The 22,064-nt window shown below is 42.7% G+C and overlaps 2 protein-coding genes and 1 long non-coding RNA gene across 9 annotated transcripts in view; 2 read left to right on the forward strand and 1 right to left on the reverse strand.

Moving 5' to 3' along the window:
• On the forward strand, positions 1-3,949 carry CYB5D1 (cytochrome b5 domain containing 1). Its single transcript, XM_014477947.2, has 4 exons — positions 1-323; positions 416-492; positions 611-829; positions 1,383-3,949. The coding sequence occupies exons 1-4, from the start codon at positions 164-166 to the stop codon at positions 1,611-1,613; spliced, it is 687 nt and encodes a 228-aa protein (XP_014333433.2). The 5' UTR covers positions 1-163; the 3' UTR covers positions 1,614-3,949.
• The window catches only part of LOC138992086 (uncharacterized), a 21,749-nt gene continuing 394 nt past the window's right edge, over positions 710-22,064 (reverse strand). The window contains exons 2-3 of the long non-coding RNA XR_011467945.1: positions 20,205-20,303; positions 710-843 (exon numbers count right to left, since the gene is read on the reverse strand). This is a non-coding gene — a long non-coding RNA (uncharacterized lncRNA). The remainder of the gene's footprint in view (positions 844-20,204; positions 20,304-22,064) is intronic.
• CHD3 (chromodomain helicase DNA binding protein 3) overlaps positions 21,710-22,064 on the forward strand; it is a 25,168-nt gene continuing 24,813 nt past the window's right edge. For 5 of the 7 annotated variants that reach the window (XM_070389421.1, XM_070389422.1, XM_070389426.1 and 2 more), the window contains exon 1: positions 21,710-22,013. In XM_070389421.1, coding sequence (XP_070245522.1) covers positions 21,740-22,013 — 274 coding nt within the window. In that variant the 5' untranslated portion in view covers positions 21,710-21,739. The remainder of the gene's footprint in view (positions 22,014-22,064) is intronic. The other 2 variants (XM_070389425.1, XM_070389427.1) reach the window with 1 other exon arrangement.

The raw sequence follows: 22,064 nt of genomic DNA on the forward strand, positions 1-22,064 counted from the left end.
ACAGCGTTTAATCTCAGAGGACGGTGGCCGGAAAGGAATAATGGTTTCCATGTCAGCGGATAAACGCACTCGCCTTAGCTACCGGACGAGGGAGGATGCAGTAGTGCGTGCGCGCTGAAAAGCAAGGAAGCAACTAAAGTCAGTGAGCAATAGAGCAAGAGCTATGCCAAGCCGGGGCCTAGTGGCCGGGCCAAACTTTGAGTATTTTCAACGTCGCTATTTCACGCCGGCCGAGGTGGCCCAACATAACCAGCCGGAAGACCTCTGGGTGTCTTACCTGGGAAACGTGTACAACCTAACCCCGTTGGCACAGGAGTACAAGGGTAAGGGCCACACTTTGGGCCAGCGTCGGGGGTGTGCTCGGGGGTGTTTGGTTCTTGGATGGCTAGCACTGACGGCGGCTGCTCCTTCCCAGGAGACTTGCTGTTGAAACCCATCGTGGAAGTGGCGGGCCAGGATATCAGCCACTGGTTTGATCCGAAAACCAGAGACGTGAGTTCTTCTGGAAACGGGCTGAAGGGAGGAGGCGCTGGAGGGTTGAAGAGGAAAAATAGAGGCCAACCAGAGCCCGAGATAGTGACTGCTCCCACCCTCCTCCTCTGCTTTAAAGATCCGCAAGCACATAGATCCGCTGACCGGTTCGCTGAGATACCGCACCCCCCGGGGCCGCTTTCTGCACGTGCCGCCTCAGCTACCCCGTTCGGACTGGGCCAATGATTTCGGGACGCCTTGGTGGCAAGGGTCGCGTTATGAGGTGGGGCGGCTGTCCTCCAAGACCCGGAATATCCGCATCATTAACACGCTCACGTCGCAAGAGCACACACTGGAGGTGAGAACTGGTGCCTGGGGGCAGGATAAAGGGAACTAAGAACCCCAGCAAAACTCCAAACAGCTCTGCAGGCCAGCAGCTCTCCACAGTCAATGGAAGCTGTGTTTTCTTCCCTTTTAGGGGTAACCGAGGAAAGGTTACCTGGGTCCTGGGGGCTGGGAATTTGAGCGCAGGGCGACAGTTTGTACATCTTAGTGACGGTGGTCCCCAGAAGCTCTTTCTTGCTGAGTTTTTGTACAGCAGTTCCAAGTGCACTCTTAATAGTCTACTTTATTGTGGGGATGAGGTCAGGGCAGTGACGTTTGGGCCATCTGTTTATTAGAAGTGGCTGCCACAAAGGCAGATAGGACTCGGGGGCCATTCATTGCATGCTGGAGCTTCAAGTTTATTTCTGGGACCCTGGAGTGCCTTAAGCTGCTGTATCTGCCAAGGGAAACACTCTAACCCCGGCTCTGTCGCCTTTTGGGCTTCTGGCCTTTCTGTGTGTGTGTGTGTGTGTGTGTGTGTGTGTTCCACCCAGAATTCTGGGGTGGGGTGCTTTCGTGTTCTCCAGGTGGGGGCCCTGGAATCGATGTGGGAAATACTACACCGCTATCTCCCCTATAATGCACATGCTGCCAGCTACACGTGGAAATATGATGGCAAGAATCTGAACATGGATTATACTCTGGAGGAGAATGGGATCCAGGATCAGCAGGAAGAATTTGATTATCTCAATATGGACAGTACACTTTACACACCTGCAGTACTGCTGTACTTCAATGATGACCTCACAGAACTATAGGATGGGAGGTGTATGCTCCTGTAGACTCAAGACAGATTTGGAATTTAGCGCTTTCTGTGCCCTGGAGGAAAAGAGGTGGGGATGGGGAGGGGCCATGCCTGGACCTAGACCTTCTTTCCACTCTGGGAGCTGGCATGAGGTTCCCATGCCCTACTGAAGTGTAAAGATCCTGTTCCTCAGGTTCATTAGCATTTACTCTGAGAAAGCTAGGGAGAATGCTAGAAGTGGATTCATTTTTAGGAATGATACAAGAAAATAAAGTATCTTAGATCAGGGAGATGTAGAAGAAATAAAGTATCTTAGCTCAGGCAGAACTTTTCCATAGTAAGAGAAAGAGAAGTTCTACACAGGGATGAGGGATGGAAGAACTTTTCTGGCAATGATGGAAATGGCATGGCTGCAGAAAGATGGAATTTACAAAGACAGGAAGAGGAGATGTCTGCCACTGGCCACACAAAACTGGTTAGTCTTTCTTCTGAATAGTATTTGCAGCTGAAACCGAAGAGGAAGAGGGGAAGTGAATGGTCACCAGGTAATTCAGGCCAAATATTATGCTATATATGCTCATTTAATATAACTACCCATAAGACAGATATCATTCCCACTGTTCTACAGATAAATCTTCTGAAGCTTAGCAAGAAGCTTAATTGCACAGAAGGTACACTAGTTCGCAACCAGAATGTAGATGCAGGTCTTCCCAATTCCAAAGTCCATTTTCTTTTCAATATGAAGAGAATATGTCAGTGTCCCAGCTTACTGCATAATGGGAACCTATAGGCCTATTGTGTAGTCAGCCATGGTGTGGTTTTTTTGTTTGTTGGAGTTATTACCTCTGGAAGGGAGTTAGCAGAGTTCTCCTGTGGCAGAGAGGACACAGGGAAGGCTAAGTGTCAGCTAAATAACAGCTGTTGAGGCTACTTCATGGTTAAACCCACAGCAAACCTTTCCTGACTCTTCTGAGGCACAGAGGTGGGTATACACTGACTCCAGGAAAACGAGAATGGGAAAGGGCCACTGGATAGGCCACTTTGGATGCGGTACAAAAAGGAAGCATCAGCATGTATATATTCATGATGGGTCTGTGCCTCTGACAGGAAGGTGAGGAAGATGGGGTTGGCCTTGCCAGATGGTGACTCTGCAAGAAGGGGCTTGACAGGGGTGATGCAAAGAGAGAAGCTAAGTCAACTAAGCTAAGTTCTCAAAAGAGAACCATGGAGGGCAGGGGCCAGATTTAGTCCGCTGTGACCTAAGCAGGGAAGGGGAAATGAGAATAACAGGTGAATTTCTTGACAGTTTCAGGCAAAAAAGGAAGCAGGGAGATGTTAGTGCATCTTCCTGGAAGATGGCCCCCTAGGAGACAGTGGGTGGGCTACACAGGAGCATGCTGAGGGGCTGATTAAGAACAGCACGGATAGAGGTGGGGACATCTGTGTCCACCTTTGGCTTCAGCAGTGTCTGAATTCACTGTGAGACAGCTTCCATTCAGTCCCATGTAATGACAGCATCCATGAATTATCTGAATCATTTTGATGTTTCATCAGCTCTGCAGCTGTTTCATGTATATCTTGTTTGCTCAGTTCTATTTGAGAACCAAAACTATGCTGTTGCTCTAGCCTTGGCCTTAGGGCCTGTGCCTATGGGATCTGCCCAAACTTGCCCCTCTGCCCAAATCTCCTACTTCAGTACCTTTTACCAGACACACATCTCTGTCCTCACACACAGTCACTCTCCAAGCAGATTATATCACCTAAATATCTCTGGGATCCATCTGCTTTTCTCAAAGCTGTCATTACTTCTGGTCTGGAATGCTTCCTAACCAGTCCTCCCATATCCACTTCTGTCCTCCCTGGTGGCTCAGTGGTAAAGAATCCACCTGCCAATGCAGGAGATGCAGATCGATTCCTGGATTAGGAAGATCCTCTGAAGAAGAAAATAGCATCCCACTCCAGTATTCTTGCCTGGAGAATCCCATGGACAGAGGAGCCTGACAGGCTGCAGTCCATGGGGTTGCAAAGAGTCGGACACGACTTAGTGACTAAACAACAGCCTCCACACAGAGCAGAGTGAGCTCTGGAAAACAAACCTAAACATCTAACTTTCCTCCTGCAGATATCTCAGGGGCTTCCAGTTACTTCTGGAATAAAATCCTAAATCCAAAGACCTTGCATAAATCAGCCTCTACCTGGCATCATCCCATCTTCATTCCCTACCTCCCAGTCACACTGGCTGGCTTTCTGTTTACTAAACGCCTTTCTGCCTCAGAGCCAGCACACAAGCTGTTCTCCCTGCTTGTGACACTCTTCCATTTCCCACCTTGCTAAAAGTGTTTCTTCCTCACAGCGACCTTGTCTGATTTCTCCATGTAGGTCAAGACTTTCTGTTAAATCTTCTCTTAGCACCAGGCCTATTTCAGAGTGCTTATTACAATAGTAATGTTAACATTATGGATGTAATTGGCTGGCTGGCTGCTAGATTGTAAGCTCACAAGAGCAGATAGCATGTCCATCTTGTTCACTACTGTATTCCCAGTGTTGGGCACACAGTTGCTGCGCAATAAATTTTGATGAATGAACTCAAATGTTAAGTGAATTCCTCTGCCTGTAATAACTAGTGGATGGATGCTGTGTCCTGCGGGGCAAGACGCAACCAAGAAATAGGATGTCTGGGTCCTGAACTATAATCTCTATCCACTGGTTTCTTTCCTTGCTCGCCATAGATCCAAGACCAAAAGTTACTCCATAGAAGTTCTTCGCCTCACAGAGATTTTTTGGGGCAATTGACCTGTCTTTTCTCTATATGGCCACCAGGTGGCTGTAGTCACCTATAGAGTGAAGGGAGAGGGGCCTGGATGAGGAAAAACACTTCCAACTTCTGAACAGGTTAGAATTAAAGGTGGCCCATGGAAATGCATAGGTGGAAGGAAAGGATCAGAAAAAAAGAGAAAACAACATGGCCACTATTCTGTTAGCATTAGGTTTGTTCCTGTTTTTAATTTTTTTCATAAGCACATGCCAGAAAAGGAGTGTAGTTTGAGAAATAAAACTCATGGGATAGGCCATGAAGGGGGTCTGATTACAGGAGTGGGTGTGTACAGGCACAGTGAGGCACAGAACTATGAAAGGGATAAAGATCACAAATTTTTCAGATAATAGAGTATGTTCATTTATTCTTAGTGGGTTTTGTTTTGTTTGTATACACCTTTCTACTGGGCACTACCTTGGTTCTCTAGATATCCAAGACTGGATATTTGCATGAAGAGTATGTAAATAATGCCTGTTCCTAAAACCTAGATTCTAAATAGAACATGAATGTAGGCTTCAGGTCCTTCTGTGAGGGTCTCTTGTTTTGGAGGGAGGTGGGGTGGGGGTGGTATATTGAAAGAACAGTTTCCTATCCTAAGTAGATCACTGCAGCTTCAAAGAATTCACCTGGCGAATATTTCCCACAAGCCTCAGTCACTAGATGCACATATCCTTTGCAGGAAGTTTGCTCACTTAATGGGCTACAACATGCACACATGAAAAAGATAAATGAATGGTAAAGGACAAAATTACGGCAAATCACAATTAGCCTGGGCCTGCAGAAATGATTTCTAAATATTGTGTGTATGTGTTTATGTCTGCATGTGCAGAGATGGAGATGTGTATTATTTTGGAGAAAAGTGTTGTAATTTCCATCGGAGTCTCAAAATGGCCCAGCCCCTGACCCTGAAATAGGACACACATAAGCACAATCATAAAGACCCCAAAACTAAAATATCAAAGGTGACAATACGATGTGGTCCCAGGATTCCTGTCACCTGCCTCAATGCTCTACTTCAACCTGATACAAGACAGTCTTTGAAACAAGATAGTAATAGGCCACGCTGAGTGGCATCACCTTCCTGCATGACAAACATAGGCCACTGTTCCAGTCACCTGCTGTTGCTTAAAACTATGCCCAAACTTAAGTGGCTTCAAACAACCACCATCATTTATTTTGCTGAGTCTGTAACTTGGGCAGGGTTCAGTGGGGACAGCTCATTTTCACTCCATAAGGTGTCAACTGGGTAGATGACTGGAAGCTGGATAATTCACTTTGAAAATCGCTTACTTGCAAACAGCTGTAAAGTTGATGCTATCTATGGGCTCTTCTCCATGAGGGCCCCTTCTCAGCTTGGGTGGGCTTCCTCAAGGCATGGTAGCTTGGTTCCAAGAGCAAGTCTCCCAAGAGAACCAGGAGGAAGCTCAAGCAGTTTTTATAACCTCACTTCAAATTCAAGGGGAAGGAACTAGGCCTCACTTCTCAGTGGGAAGAGTCAAAGTCACACTGTAATAAAAACATGTTGGATGTGAGTTATTATTGTGACCATTTTTGGAAAATACAGTTGACCACAGATGCCCTGGAGGCAAAAGGAGGGACATCCAGTCAGTCTTGGGTAGCAGTGGGGTGTTGAGTCTTTCTGAAAACCAAAGTTGGAATCCTGGTTCCAACATCCACTTCAATTCATTAACCCAATACTGAGCATCTGCTGATATATCAGGCACAATACTGGACTCTGTAAATACACTAAATAGTAAGATGTAACTTCTGCCCTCAAGGAGCTTACAGGATAGTGGGAGATTCATAGAAGTTTGTAAACCCCTTAACCGGTCATCTTGCTTCCACTTGTACAAAGCAGCCAAGGGAAGTATTTTGTTTGTTTATTTTTTACTGGCATATAACTGATGCTTTTGAACTGAGGTGTTGGAGAAGACTCTTGGAGAGTCCTTTGGACTGCAAGGAGATCCAACCAGTCCATCCTAAAGGAGATCAGTTCTAAATATTCATTGGAAGGACTGATGTTGAAGCTGAAACTCCAATACTTTGGCCACCTGATGTGAAGAGCTGACTCATCTGAAAAGACCCTGATGCTCGGAAAGATTGAAGGCGGGAGGAGAAGGGGACAACAGAGATGAGATGGTTGGATGGCATCACCGACTCAATGGGCATGAGTTGGAGTAAACTCCGGGAGTTGGTGATGGACAGGGAGGCCTTGCATGCTGCAGTCCATGGGGTCACAAAGAGTCAGACACGACTGAGAGACTGAACTGAACTGAACAAAATGTGTGTCAGTTTCAGGTGTACAGCCAAGTGGATCAGTTACACATATACATGTATCCACTCTACATTCTTTTCCCATATAGGTCATTACAGAATATTGAGTAGAGTTCCCTGTGCTACACAGCAGATCCTTAGGGGGAAGCTTTTAAAGTTCCCCTGTTTAAAGTCTTCAAAGGCCTTTACTATTGTCTTCAAGGCCCTGCATGATCTGGCTCTTCCAGACTCTTTTTAAAATTTTACATCTATGTTATTGAAGTTGATTTACAACATTGTGTTAATTTCTACTACATAGCAAGTGGTTCAGTTATATACACACGGAGATCCTATGGACTGTAGCCCCCCAGGTTCCTCTGTCCATGGGATTCTCTAGGCAAGAATACTGGAGTGGGTTGCCATACTCTCCTCCAGGAGATCTTCCTGAGGGACTGAACCCACGTCTCTTATGTCTCCTGCATTGGCAAGCAGGTTCTTTACCACTAGTGTCACTTGGGAAGCCCCATATACCTATCTATATATATGTGTGTGTGTATATTCTTTTTCATTTTTTCCATTACGGCTTATTACAGGGCACTGCACATAGTTCCCTGCACTATACAGTAGGACCCTGTTCTCTGTCCACCCCATATATAATAGTCTGCATCTGCTCATCTGAAACACCCACTCCCTCCCTCCCCTGCCCCACCTCCCCCAGGGTCCTCTTTTATCAGTTTCTGACACTCCAAGCTCCTTTCTGCCAGGGCCTTCTACCATGCTGTTTCTCTGTATGAACACCACCCTCCACTCATCACTTGGCCCTCTGTATGAACACCACCCTCCACTCATCACTTGGCCACCAGCTGCCCTTAAAGTCTTTGCTTAAATGTCACTTTTTCAGAAAAGTCTTCCCTGGTCCCTTCAATTATGTCAACTCTTTGATCACACCCACTCAGGATGCCATGAAACATCATAATTACAATAAAAATACCTAGGGTAATTTGTTCTTTAATGTCCATATTCCTCCCTTTTTAGAGTATAAGCCCCAGGGGAACAGAGACATGATCAATATCCAGCACCCAGCGCCATGCTCAACCCAGAGCAGTTATCCAACATTCATAAAGTGAACACATACAATGTTACAAATACTACAAAAGGGCTAAATATGAAATGCTTTAGGAGTATCTAATCCCAGTCTGGGGAGATCACGAAAGGCTTTTTGGAGAGGCATCATCTCCAGGTGAGACTGGAAGGACAAGGAGGAAGTAGCCAAGTGAAGAGGTGAGAGGGTGGGAGGAAGAATAGACAGCAGAGAGTACATCGTTTAGAGGTGAGGTTGTGTGGAGAGCTCAGAGGCAGAAGGAAGTGCAGAACGGTAAACCAAGAGGAGACTGACAAGAGACGGGAGGCCTGAAGAGGGTGGGCAAGAGGCATTGAGGCTGGAACAGGTCCTGTGAGACTTTGTAAACCAGGTTTTTTGTTTTTGTTTTTCTTAATTGAGATATGGTTCACATACTATAAAATTCACCCTTTCAAGCATACAAGTTGGGAGTTAAGGGTTTTATAAGGATACTGTCATGATCAGAATTGCATTTTTGAAAAGGTGACTTGACTACAATGTCAAGAGAGAATGGATGGGAGGGGAGAAAAAGAACAAAGTGGAGACAGGGAGACGATGCCGTTACGGCAGTCCAGGGAAGAGAGGGAAGGTGGCTGGTGTGAAGTTTGTGGCCGTGGAGGTCAGAGAAGATGAACTCAAGAGAGAATTGCACAACCCAGTATTTTATTGGGAAGGGTCTGAGGCAGGGGGAGGAGTCAAGGATGACACCCAAGTTTCTGGCCTGGGTGACCAAGAGGATCATGAGTCCACTGACAGAGGAGGGAAATGATTGGAAGGAGGGTTTCACGGGCAAGGAAGATGGTGTGTTTTTAGTTAGCTGTCTGAAGTAACTCTGGAGCATGGAAAAAACAGATATCCAGATCTTACCAGGTATGTGGTATGAGATCCTGAATAGAGTTAAATTATCAGCAGTAACTATTACCAAAGTCAAAGATGAAATCACTTCAAGAATAAAGTGTGATCTACATGGAAGGCCTGGGAGGAACAGTATCTAAGGGGGAGGATGAGAAGAAACTCAGAAGGATGAACCGAAGTGGTTAAGAGAGACCCTGGAAAATGGTGCTGGTGAAGCCAAAGACAGTATTTGAGAGGAGAGAACAGTCAACAGTGTGAAACGTCACACAGTCAAGTAAGGAGAACTTGAGCATCCACAGATTTAGCGACAGCAAAACAGTGGTGCCTTAGAGAAGATGGTAGATGGATGAGGCATGAATGAGGTCTTCACAGAATTCCAGCTGCAGAGGAAGGAGCTTTCTGGCTTCTTAACTACACACAGAATATCCTTCATTTAGGTTCCATTTCTTCAATCACAAAACATGAACCGAAGCAGTAGAGATGCACTAAGGACAACAGGCATAAACCAGGTTATGGTCCCTTAAAAAGAAGTTACCTTATACTGTTGTTGAGAAGATTGAATATGATAAGGTATGGGGAAACGCCTAGCAGTATAAAAGGTCCTTGGGACAGACACTCAAGATTTTTCGTTTTCTTTCCCTTTCCTTATGCGATCCATTCCTTATTTACTAATGAATGCTTTCCTTGGGATTTCCTGAGATTCGACATTATTTAGCATCCAGGTAACTTCTGTCATGATTGGAAAATTAGTAGACTATGTCTGTGACTAACTGGTTTCCAACCTAACAACAGTGTTTGTGCCTCCATTAGGAGAACTGCTGCTGCTAAGTCGCTTCAGTCGTGTCCGACTCTGTGCGACCCCAGAGACGGCAGCCCACCAGGCTTCCCCATCCCTGGGATTCTCCAGGCAAGAACACTGGAGTGGGTTGCCATTTCCTTCTCCAACGCATGAAAGTGAAAGTGAAGTCGCTCAGTCATGTCTGACTTCTAGTGACCCCATGGACTGCAGCCTACCAGGCTCCTCCGTCCATGGGATTTTCCAGGCAAGAGTACTGGAGTGGGGTGCCATTGCCTTCTCCGAGGAGAACTGAGCATAGTAAAATGTGGTTTGTTTCACATGACACCAGAACTGAGCTTATTTAAATAAAGCAGAGGAAAAGTGAGGAAATGGAGCCAACTGTTGGGAACAGGAATACTTAAAGTCAGCCCTTTGCTCCTTCAGTTTAAGGTGCTGTGTATAACCCAGGTCGTGAAACCACACACCTTACAAGCATCTTAAGTGGATCTCTCTGAAGTGAGAAATGGCTAATAGTACACGCGACTGTTTAGAACACTACCTACCTATTACCAAGTGCCTTACAGCCAGTGCCTTATGTAAGTTAGCTCACTGATCTTCGCTGCAGCCCGGTGAAGCAAGCACTTATATCCCTGCTTGACAGATAAGGGAGCTGAGATGCGTGGGATAAGCTGCTTCCCCAGGGTCACTGTTAGTAAGTGGCAGAACTTAATTTCAGATGCTACCTGAACCCAGAGCTCAAATTCTTCCTTACTTGGCTATGGAACACCTATTAGGAGTTATACAGTTTTGGAACATGGAATTTTTTAAAAATTAATTTTATTAATCACATCCAGTTTACTCTGAAATTAAAATTACTCTTCCTATCCAGAGAGCTAGGTGGTGAAAGGGCCTACGAGCAGGCAAAGGAGCAGGAGGACAGCTTGGGGCTCTGCAGGAAAGGTGTCAGGGCGGTTCTGCTCAAACAGCCAGGGCTTAACAACCGATGGAAAGTGAGGCATCCTGGCTGGCCAGTCAGTAAGAAACTATCGAGAAATTGTTAAACAGGCACTGTGAAAGAGGAAAAGATGTTTAGTTTTTGCTATTTTGTATAGAATTGTTATATTCAGTTTCCATCATAGTGATCAATCAAAGCAGGTCTAAAAGAAAATGGAAGGGAATTCCCTGGCAGTCCAGTGGTTGGAACTCTGTGCTTTCACTGCCGAGGAAGGAGGTTTGATCCCTTGATGAGGGACTAAGATCCTGCAAGTGGTGCAGCAAGGACAGAAACTGGGAGAAGACAAAGATAAAAGTTTGGCGATAAATCTTCCTTTTTTTTTTTCTGCCGGGAGTGCAGAGTCCCAACCACTGGACTGCCAGGAAAGTCCCTTCCTTTTCTTCCAAGGTATCTCCTTTCTCAATGAAGAGCAAAGAAAAGGTTTTAGGTAAAAGGCAGCAATAGAAGGATGAGCAGATGCGGGATCCCAGACTCACACAGATCATAAAAGCTCTTTCAAGAAGCAGGTGTTCAAGTTAAGAACTCAGAAATGTCCTCTTAATTTAGTAACCAGGTTGTTGGTTATCTTATGAAAGAAGTTTTCAAAGAGAGGCTGGGCAGAGGGTTGGAAAATGAGCAGGCAAGTAAGGTAGACCATTTGAGTACAGAGAATTCTTTCAGGAAGTGTGGCTATGAGTGGGCATAGTAGTGAGGTGGGGTGGCAGCTAAAGGGTCCAGAGTGTCTCTTTTAAAGTTAGTTGAGATTTGAATACATTTAAATGTGGTTGGGGGGAACTTCTGTGGTGGTCCAGTGGCCCAGCCTCCGTATGCCCAATGCAGGGGGCTGCGTTTAATCCTTGTTCAGATAACTAGATCCCGCATGCCACAACTGAGACCTGGCACAGCCAAATAAATTAAATATTTTAAAAACCTATATTGTTAAGAGAAAGAAAATAAATATGGTTGGCAAGGAGCAAGTAGAATGGGAGACAAAGGAGAGTTAGGGGATCACTGTTAATCATTATAGCTGGGAAGGTGGCAAGGCTGGGAGCCCAAGTGTAGGTATTAGTTTTGGACAGAACAGGAAGGAGGAAAGGACGAATATGAATACAATTAAATATGTAGTTTTAGTGTCAGTATTTCAAGGGAGTTCTCATCTGATGATCTGTCTCCCAGAAGCATATGAGGACATGGTGGAGCTGATTAGGACAAAATGGAAGAATTCAGGTGTTACAGGGTCTCACAGGTCCAAGAATAGTGAGTAGAAGAGAGAACTGGAAGGATAGAAAGCTGTAGCCAAAGTAAGAGGCTTGAATTTAATATTTCAGAAGAAGTACTATTTTTTTCAGAAGAGGTAAGAATTTACTAGTTCCTAGAGGTGGGAGAGAAAAGTGGAATGGCGAGAAAGATCTCTAGATAGGATATCAAGGGCAGGATGGAGCCAGGGGTCAGTCTTCAATAAAGGAGGAAAGCAGATGACAGCCAGGGAGAGAAGTGGAGGGGTCTAACAGTCAGACTACTGGAGCCTTAAAGAAATAGGGGCTTTTGCACAGAAGATGGGTGAATCTGGAAACAACCCTGGAGAAAAAGAATTAGATTCCTTCGGATATAAGGTCTGTGTTGCTGTTCAGTCACTAAGTCATGTCCAACTCTCCGTGACCCCAAGGATTGAAGCACGCCAGGCTTCCCTGTCCTTCACTATCTCCTAGAGTTCGCTCAAACTCATGTCCATTGAGTCAGTGATGTACAACTTCTGAACCCAGGTTTATTTTTCATATTACTGTGTTTTAAACTAACTTTTTGGGACTACCAAACTTTATGAACGAATGTTTGATACTGTCTCCTATTCTCCTTCCATGTATTTTTAAAATTAATTTTTAAAACAAATTAAAAATTTTTTTTCTGTTAACACATATAGAATATGTGTTGTTTACAGAAAATTTCAGGTAGAAGAACATAAAGATATAAACCAAAAATCACTTATTCCTATCACTCAGTAGAAACGAGTATTAACATATTAACCACTTCCTTCCAATATTTTCCTACATAGTCATGACTATACTACATATATGACTTTATATTGTTTTATGCAATTAACATTAGATCATAAGCATTTGCTCATGTAATCCTGTCATTGTGGCAAAAGGTTAAAAATTAGTAAATCTAAAAGTGAAAAGTAAGTGGATATTCATTGTACTCCAACTTTTCTGTTGAAGTTTTTCAAAATTAAGACGTTCCAGGTGGGAGGAGGGATAAATTAGGAATTTGGGATTAACAGATACACAGTACTATATATAAAACAGATTAACAACAAGGAACTATTGTATATAGCACAGGGACCTATATTCAATATCTTATAATAATAACCTGTAATGGAAAATAATCTGAAAAGAATATATATATATTTATAACTGAATCACTTTGCTGTACACCTGAGTGTAGTAGGCTTTTTGTTTATATATTTTGTGGGATCTTAGTTCCCCATCCAAGGATCAAACTGGTGCTCCCAGCATTGGAAACTTGGAGTCTTAACTACTGGACTGCCAGCAAAGTTCTTATTGTATACCTGAAACACTGTAAATCAACTATACTTAAATTAAAAAGAAAAAAGTTACAGGTCGGAATGGAACTAATCATAGAGAAAAAGCAAGTGAATGATAACACAAAATTCAGGATCCTGGTAGGATAGGGTAGGAAAGGAAGACCACTATGAGGCTTTGAAGATATTTCTAACGTGGACTTCCCTGGTGGTTTGGTGGTTAAAAATCCACCTTCCAATGCAGGAGACCTGGGTTTGGTCAGGGAACTTAGATCCCCACATGCTGTGGGGCAGCTAAGCCTGTGAGCCTCAACTACTGAGCACATTCCCCACAGAAAGATCCCACATGCTGCAACTAAGACCCGACACAGCCAAATAAATAAATACACAAATATTTTAAAAATAAAGACATTACTAATGCTATATTTATTAAACTAATACTGGATACATGTGTTCATTTTAACATTTTCTGTGTTTGATATATGTGATACATACTCTTTTGAACCTGTGAAATAGTTCTCAATAATACATATATTTTTAAAATTAAAAACCTATCATGAACTTACTAGATAAATGAGGTCCACATACTACTTGCTAAATACTTTCCTACTCAACTTAAAACTGCTCTTCCTCCTCTCTACCACATAAATCTTAGTTATCTTTTGGGGCCTACTTCAAGTACAACTACATCTGAAAATCCTTGCCTCCCTAAGAGCTCTTTTCTCTGAACTTTATTTTTACTACGACATATCCTTAACTTTTTTGTATGTTTATGTCTGACCTCAAACGGTTCTCTTCCATCCTCCTAACTAATCCCTTGGTCACTAAAATTTTTCAAGTTGCTTTAAAAGATGCACAATGAAAAAATGTTTCCCTTCCCAGGGGTAATGACTAACTACAGTTTCTTGTGTATTCCTCTAGGAATATTCTATGAAAATTCACATTTTTTTCCCTTTCATCAATGGTACCATATTATATATGCTCTTCTATAACTTTCTTTTCTACCCTTAATATTTTAGTTAGTTTTAAAACTAGAACTTCACTGTTGTTCTCAAAAGTTTAACTATGTTACACACACTGATTACACTTTGTTTCTATACTTTTCTCTTTAAAGAGATGAGTGGGAAATTATTTCTTCAGAGAAATCACACTACTTTCTGTCCCATTTGGCTTCATTTGTTAATGTAATCATTGAAAGTGAAAGTGTTAATCTCTTAGTCATGAAGGATTCTGCAATCCCATGGACTGTAGCCCTCCAAGCTCCTTTATCCATAGAATTCTCCAGGCAAGAATACTGGAGTGTGTTGCCATTAGGCTACATAAATTTGTTTACACAAGTAATAAATAAATAAATAAATAAAAATAAATAAATTTTTACATTGTAAAAATTCAAAATTATCAATAAAGCTAAATATCTTGACTATTATTTCCTAAAAGTAACCACTGAGACCAATTTCGTATGTACATGTCCAGAATTTTTTAAAGGAATTTATATACATGTAAATGTATCTCTTGAAATATATAGTATTGTTTTTAGTTTCTTTGAATATAAATTAAATGATATCATAATGTTTATATTGTTTTACAGCATGTTTTCCATTCAATAATACAGTAAGGAATCTTACTATGTAGATGTAACTCATTTTTCTTGATTGCTGTGTAGTTATTCATTACTGTTGGAGATTTAGAGTGTTTCTAATTGTTTGCTATTACAAACAGTGTTGTAATGAACATCTTTGTACATTTTACCTCATGCACAAATGTAATAATGGTTGTTTCTCTAGAGTAGATGATAAGAGGTGGAACTCTGTATCAGAAAACATGTAAATTTAGTAATGTACTTACAATTAAACTGACCATTGCCAGTTCTGTAGTAGAGCTGTTAAACAGATAGTAAGGTAATAATTGTGACCATTAATTCTACATATTACTTCCTTAAAAAAAACCCTAAAATATCCATTGATTTAGAAGTCATTTAGTAGACAAAAAAAAGAACAGCAGACTAGAAATTTTAAGATACAGATTCAAGTTCTGCTTCTGTCCCTAACAACTAATTTGGTCTTGGCAATCCTTTCCTGGGCCCATTTCTGTACCTACGAAATTCAAGTGATGTTTCATAAAACACAGTACTTATACCACTGGTAGCATGCAGGTTGCTTTTATTTTTATGGACTTTTTAATCATTATTTGTATTTTAAAATAAGTTGAGAAAATTATAATAACCCATCAAATCAAGGATTTATGGGATTATTTATTAATATAAAATTTACTTTTTAAAGACCATTTAAGTTAAAGAAAAGTGAATTGACTTAAAGAAAAACAGTATGCATATAACAGTATAGGTAGCATGTAAATACGGCAAGTCGTGACTATGATGTATGAAGGACTGAGATTTCTTTCTTCACAAAATCAAAAAGTTAGATTAAAGCAGTAGAACCCAGACTTTTAGATTACAGTGACCAGTAAAACATTAAAAAAAAAAGTTAGTGATCAACATGGAATTGTTTTTTATTATGCTAAATAATGACATTAAGAGCAACAAAACCCAAACCATTATCCATCCATATATATCCATCACCATTATCTCATAGAAAGATATTAAAAATATTTTGTAATTATAAAACAGTACCTGTATGTTGAAAAATTTTCAAGTTGTACAGAAAGCATAAAAAGTCATTTCCTTTCTCTTCCTCTCTCTCTGTAAAATCTATCATGGACATCCTTCCACACAGATCTACCTCATTTTTAGAAAACACATTTTAAATAAATATACTGTTAAATACATTAGCATGTATAGATATATATACATATATTACAGATGTTACATATAAATATAGCATATTACCTATTTTATATAAATATAATAAGTATATAATTGCAGAACAAAGGACAGGGCTTCCCAGGAAAGGACCAGTGGCAATCTTACTTGGCCATTTGGGAAACACTGGTTTGGATGACCTTCTATCTTTAAAATTCCATGGTTAAGCCTAGAAAATCCTCAGCATTTACATGCCTTTCATTATTACCACTAACTTTTATATTTCAAAAGACAACTAGGAATTGCTTTAACATCTCGTTTGGTAGAAAAATCATAAGACTGCAAAGTGCTTTTTCAGTCCTTTGATCTGCTTGCTGCATGAGTTCATGCCTCTGCTCTATCATTCTCATTGGTTTCCTACATCAGAGTTGTAACTGGGCTCCATAGGTTTTAGGATCATATATGTTGTATTTTGTGTAGATACTATTTTTCTGGGGAAAGGGTTTATAACTTTCTATGATACAAAAATGGTTAGCAACTATAGCTCTGGATGTTTCTAGCTTTTGCTTAATCTTATTATTGGCTTCAGAGTCCCTTACAATTTTTTTTTCTTGTTCTTTCTTTTTTTTGCACCAGTGGTGGGCGTGTAATTTCTGGTTTGCATTTGACAACTGCACTCCTAAGTTCCTTGTTCTCACCTTAATGGTCTTTTCATTAAAAAAAAAAAACAAACAAAAAACTCTCCTACCAATTAGTCATATTGTATTTTAATTTTTTATTTTCTTTTTATTTTTTGAAGTACAGAAAGATAGAAAAAGGCAGAAAGTGGTGCCCACTCTGGAACTGACAGGCAGGGAGACAAGCAGCTAGAGACAGCAAGACACACAGGCATAAACAAAAGGACTAAGGACAGACAGAATGGACAGCTGAAAGACAATGGAGAGGAACCTGTAAACACAGAAGAGATATAAAAACCAAACAGACAGAGAAGAAGGATGGCAAAAAAAACAGACAGGCTGGCAAGGAGAGAAAGGATTACTGACACAGGCAGGCAAAATCACCAAGAGGGATGCAGACAGACAAACAGAAAGGGGGAGAGAGAAAGAAGGAAAGCAGGCTGAGAAAGAAAAATAGTAAGTACAAAAAAGAGATAAATTGATAATAGCGTTTTATACCACACATTGCTTTATAATTTATAAAGTGCTATCACATATATTACTGCAAGCAGACAGGGAGAATCCAGCAGACAGATGGGGTGATGGAGGGATACAAGCCAATCAGACAGAAGAGAGGGAGGTGGCCAATCAGAAAGAGGCTAGAATGGAGACCAAGACAGTTAAGAGGAAAGAGAACCAAGAAAAGAGAAGTAAGAGAGAAAGAGGGAAAAAGAGGAGAGAAACAGGCTGAAACAGTTAAATTCAGGAATACAGGCAGTGAAAAAGCAGAAATGAAAGAATAGTGCACTGTGTGTAAAAATTTTAGCATCATTTTTCTGAAGAGACCTGGATACAGGCTGTTGTCTCTGCTTACCCCAGGGAGTTATAATATCTCTAAGGTGACATGTGAGAGGAGTCAGAAGCAAGGATGAAAAAGGGAGAAAGTTTTAACAAGAAGCAAAATCTTTTAGACTAGGAGGAAGACAAACTTCTTGAACAGGTCTAGATCTAACAGCCTAAGGGTGCTGCTGAGCCTAAAAGGATCTGGATTCATATTCTTTTACAGAATTCATATAGACTTGGGCAAAGGAGAACGGGACCCTGTCTACTCCATGTGCATGTGAGCTCAGCTTACAAACCATCTGTACCTCTTAACTGTTCCTATATTTATAAGGTATTTTTCAGTACCACCAATGGTTTCACCAGCAATGCTGTGCAGTCATCAGGATAACTCATGACGCAGAGCGGAATAGGATATTAGGAGACAGCAGGCCCTTCCTAAGGACACCTCAGGTTCTGGTAGTAAAAGCATGTAACTAGCAAGCAGTCAATCAAAAAGACAAGTGCCATAAAACAGAATCAAAAAGATAAGAAGCAAGGAACGACAAGCCCAGTGAGGTAGGAGGGAGTACTTACAGACTGACAGGAAGAAGCAACCAGCAAAACTGGGAGAGAATAAGGAAGGAGTACAGCAAAAAGCAAGCAGACATATATGTATAGGTTCCTCTCTCAAATAAGATCAAAGGAATGCACACTGACTATCTCTGAGGAGAGGAAGAAGGGGTAGGAGGGAGGCTTATGCTTACTCTTACACAGAATACTTAAAGTTCTATAAAAAATTTGTACTGTGTGTGCATGTGTGTACACGCATATGCTCAGTTGTGTCTGACTCTTTGAGACCCCAGAGACTGTAGCCTGCCAGGTTCCTCTCTGTTCATGGAATTTTCCAGGCAAGAATATTGGAGTCAGTTGCCATTACCTACTCCAGGGGCTCTTTCCCACTCAGGGATCGAACCCGCGTCTCCTGTGCCTCCTGCATCGGCAGGCCGATTCTTTACCACAGCGGGATTCTTTACCACTGCTTCACTTGGGACACCCTATTGTGTGCACTATTTAAAAGTTGATAGAAAAAAAGAACGAAAAAAAGCAAGCAGAGATGTGGACAATGAGAGCCAGCTAAGTAGATAGAAAACAGAAAAACAAAAAGACAAGGAGAGACTGGGAAAATGGCAAAAAGATTGAGGCAGGCAGACTATGTGAGGAACCAGAAATATAAAAAGAAAAAGAAAGAACAAACAGAAGCAAGCACAAAAAGAAGGCAGGGTAAGGGCTATGGCAAGAAGGCAAGTTTTGGGGCAAGAGGGTCACTGACAGGTCTGTGGTAGTGAGACCATAAACACTGATGGGATATTGGGATAGGGGAAGCCTAGGGAGAAAAAGCTGATAAACAGACATATTGAAAAGATAAAAGCATTAAACAGTGGGAGAGCAGCAAACAAGTGGGGTAGACAAGCAAGAAGATAGACATGAAGGGAGGCAAGGAGATAGCGTGAACTAAACAGGCATAAAGAAGAGAAGGAACAAGTAGAAGGGCAAGATAAGAGGCAAACCAAGACAAGGAACCATGGTAGGGCCTGGAAAGTAGACAAACCAAGAGACGGAGACTAAAAAAGTGATAGAGACAGGCAGGCGGGGAGACAGATGGCTACAGAGAGAGTGGTGGGCAAACAGCCAGAGAAGCAGACAGACAACCAGAGAGAGAAAGAGGCTGCCAGCCAGTCAGGGAGGAGCAGACAGGCAGGCAGGCAGACACCATAATAGGAGCAAGCAGGTAGGGAGGCAGGGGGAAACAAGGAGAGAAAAGAAAAATCACGGGGTCAGTAGGGAGAGAAAAGAGAACAGGAGATGCAGGCAGGCAGAGGAGGAGTTGGACAAGAGGGAGAATCAGGCAAATGAACAGATCCATATGCAAAGCACACTCAATAGAATGATGAATGTGTGTACAGGGATGCACATGGCCACCTTTAGCCACCCACACCTGCAGCTCATGGTTCATGTGGCAGGCAGGCAGAGGCGCTCAGCACAGAGGGAGAGGGTGCACAGGCGGAGAGACTGCGGCGCACCATGATGTGCAGGGCTGCCCACATGCACGTGGGGACACTCTTCCCAGACACATGCAGAGGGGCCAGAAAGAGGGGGAGTCAGGCACACATGAGGAAGAGGCATATGCAGTCAAGAGCCAGGAAGACAGACGTAAACAGAAAGAAGACAGAGATGGAAAGTCACTTAGAGGTGACAGGGCCTGAGCGTCAAGGGATGAGAAAGTCTCGATGAAAAATAAAGACACACATACACGGACGCCCATATACAGAAAGGAGGGGATACCCAGATGGACTACTACAGAGGGTCTGAGAAAGGAGACTTAATGAAATCAAATGGAAGAGAAATAGAGGAGTTACACTCAGTACAGGAATGATATGGGAGCTGAGGCAGAATTCCAAAGTTCAGGTTAAGAAGAAGATGGAAATCAGTGCTCAATAAAGTGCATTAGCTGGGGCTGAAGAGTGGCACATCAATAAAGAATATTTAAGCCTTGTAAGTAAAAATATACCTGTCACTATTATTTTCTGGTTGCTGCCTACCCACCCCTTCCTCTTAAGGTGTTTCCAAACCCTGCAGGGGCTGCTGAATGGCTGGCAGCTATACTCAAGAGATAGAGAAACAACCCAGGAGAGAAATGATTGTGTTGGGAAGCAAGGGAAAGGTCAAAGTGAGATCAAAAATATGGGAGGAAACTGGAGTAGTAAGAAAAAGGATGACAAGAATGAAACAGCATTGAATTGAGCTATCTGCCCTCCTTCTTTTGCAAGCACTACTCAACTGGCAACGTTTATTTCATGACTACTATGACCAAATCTCTGGATGAGAAAGCTACTTTTGGACTCCTTTTCAATCTTCCATTTGATTCCTGGTATCACTTTAAAGATAAACATTGGCGTACAGTGGGAAACCGTAGGTCAGAAAGTCAAATGAAAAATGTGAATGTAATCCCCTACCTCTTTCTTTTTTTTCAGTCCCAGTTACTTTTCTGTTTCTTGGTACCTCAGTTTCTTCCACTTTATCAGTGTTGGAGATCATGGAGGAAGGGAAATATACTGAAATGGTAGAAAAGAGAAAATAATTTCACAATCTTCAGACTTAACTCTCCTTTATTCTAAAAATCTGTTCTATTTACTCCTAAATTAATTTCCCAAGTCCGATGAATTTTATATTCAAGTAATTGGGGGAGGGCAGGATGAGGTAAAGGAGAAAAGAGTGAAGATAAAATTTACATTATAAATCACTGAAAAGGCTGGGCAAAGGGGAGAATCAAACATGGACTCCTTTGAAAAAAACTCAATCATCGTATCTATTCATATCTCTCCCCCAAAAGTCACTAGGATTTCTATCACTTTTTTAAAAAAAGAAAAAAAAAATCCAGTACCGCTTCTCACTTAAAAGATACCTACACAATTAAATGCGTTTTGACTTTAATGAGATATGTAGAAACAGAGTTATATATAAACATATATTTCATCTTTTTCCTTTTCAATGCCTGAAGGGGAAAAAAAACCTTCACATCAAACCACTCCCTTCTGAAGTATTCAGAAAAAAAAAAAAAAAAAAGCTTTTCTTTAAGAGAAGGGAGGTGGGGAGGAAGAGACTAGTAAAGAAAAGAAAAAAATTAAATCTAGTTGGACTAGTATCTAACTAGTTAACCTTTAACAATTTATGCTGATGTCAGACTGAGCATGAGTACTGATTAATGCCCCCCCCCTCAAATATTTTTTATAAGGGGGGAGTTAGTCACAGCAGCCATTTTTGTTTTATGCAGAAATCCTTCATGCCCCCCCCAACACGCACACACACTCACTCACACACACACTCAGTACACAAGGAAAATATCTCTATTAATCTGTGCACTAATCAGTTATGAAAAAAGGGAGAAATTTGTGGGTTTCTGGGTAGAGGCTTGGAGATGGGGGTATAACAGGGAGGAGAATGGGGGGGTGAAAAATGAAATATTAAGCCAGCCATTTTGTTTTAAAAGGGGATTTTTCCCCCCTCTCCCTTTCTTCATGGAGGGGGTGGCGGTGCTGGAGGGGGGGTTGTTTTAAAAATAATTTCCAGGCGGCCATCTTAGTGCCTCAGCTCTGAGAAATATTTCTGAGCGCCCCCCTCAGAATTTAAATATATTTAAAGCCACGAAGAGGGGGTAGAGAGAAGTCGAAAACTTTTATATATATATATATATTTTAATCCCGCTCTCTTGTTCTCTCGGGAGGAAGAGAGAAGGAAAAAAAAAGTCCTCAATTTTTTTCCAAGAAAAATTTTTAGGGTGGTTTTGGCCCCCCTCGTCAGACGGCGGCCCCGAGGGGGGGTTTCGGAGGGGGGTGGCCCGGGGGTTTGGGGGGCTGGGGGAGGCGGTGAGGAGGAGGACGAGGACGCCGCCGCCGAGGAGGAGGAGGAGGAGGAGGAGGAGGAGGTGGTAGCGGTGGGGGAGGCGGGCGGGCGGTGGGTGGGGGGGTGGTGGGGGGGCCAGAGCCACAGGATGGCTTCCCCTCTGAGGGACGAGGAGGAGGAGGAGGAGGAGATGGTGGTGTCGGAGGAGGAAGACGAGGAGGAAGAAGAGGGCGACGAGGAGGAGGAGGAGGTGGAGGCGGCCGACGAGGACTACGAGGAGGACGACGACGAGGGAGTACTCGGGCGCGGGCCGGGCCACGACCGGGGCCGCGACCGCCACAGCCCCCCCGGCTGCCACCTCTTCCCGCCGCCGCCGCCGCCGCCGCCGCCACTGCCCCCGCCGCCGCCGCCCCCGCCGCCAGGTAAGCGGCCGCCGACTCCCTCCCCCAGCCCGAGCCGGAGCCGCGGGCGCG

Source organism: Bos mutus, chromosome 19 (assembly GCF_027580195.1).
Source record: "Bos mutus isolate GX-2022 chromosome 19, NWIPB_WYAK_1.1, whole genome shotgun sequence".
Classification (NCBI taxonomy): domain Eukaryota; kingdom Metazoa; phylum Chordata; class Mammalia; order Artiodactyla; family Bovidae; genus Bos; species Bos mutus.

What these genes read in the sequence shown, in the direction of transcription:
- CYB5D1 (XM_014477947.2), top strand. Translation starts at nt 164, where the DNA reads ATGCCAAGCCGGGGCCTAGTGGCCGGGCCAAACTTTGAGTATTTTCAA. An exon ending in GTTGGCACAGGAGTACAAGG is followed by an intron (nt 324 to 415) that starts GTAAGGGCCACA and finishes GCTCCTTCCCAG; the next exon opens with GAGACTTGCTGTTGAAACCC. An exon ending in TTGATCCGAAAACCAGAGAC is followed by an intron (nt 493 to 610) that starts GTGAGTTCTTCT and finishes TCTGCTTTAAAG; the next exon opens with ATCCGCAAGCACATAGATCC.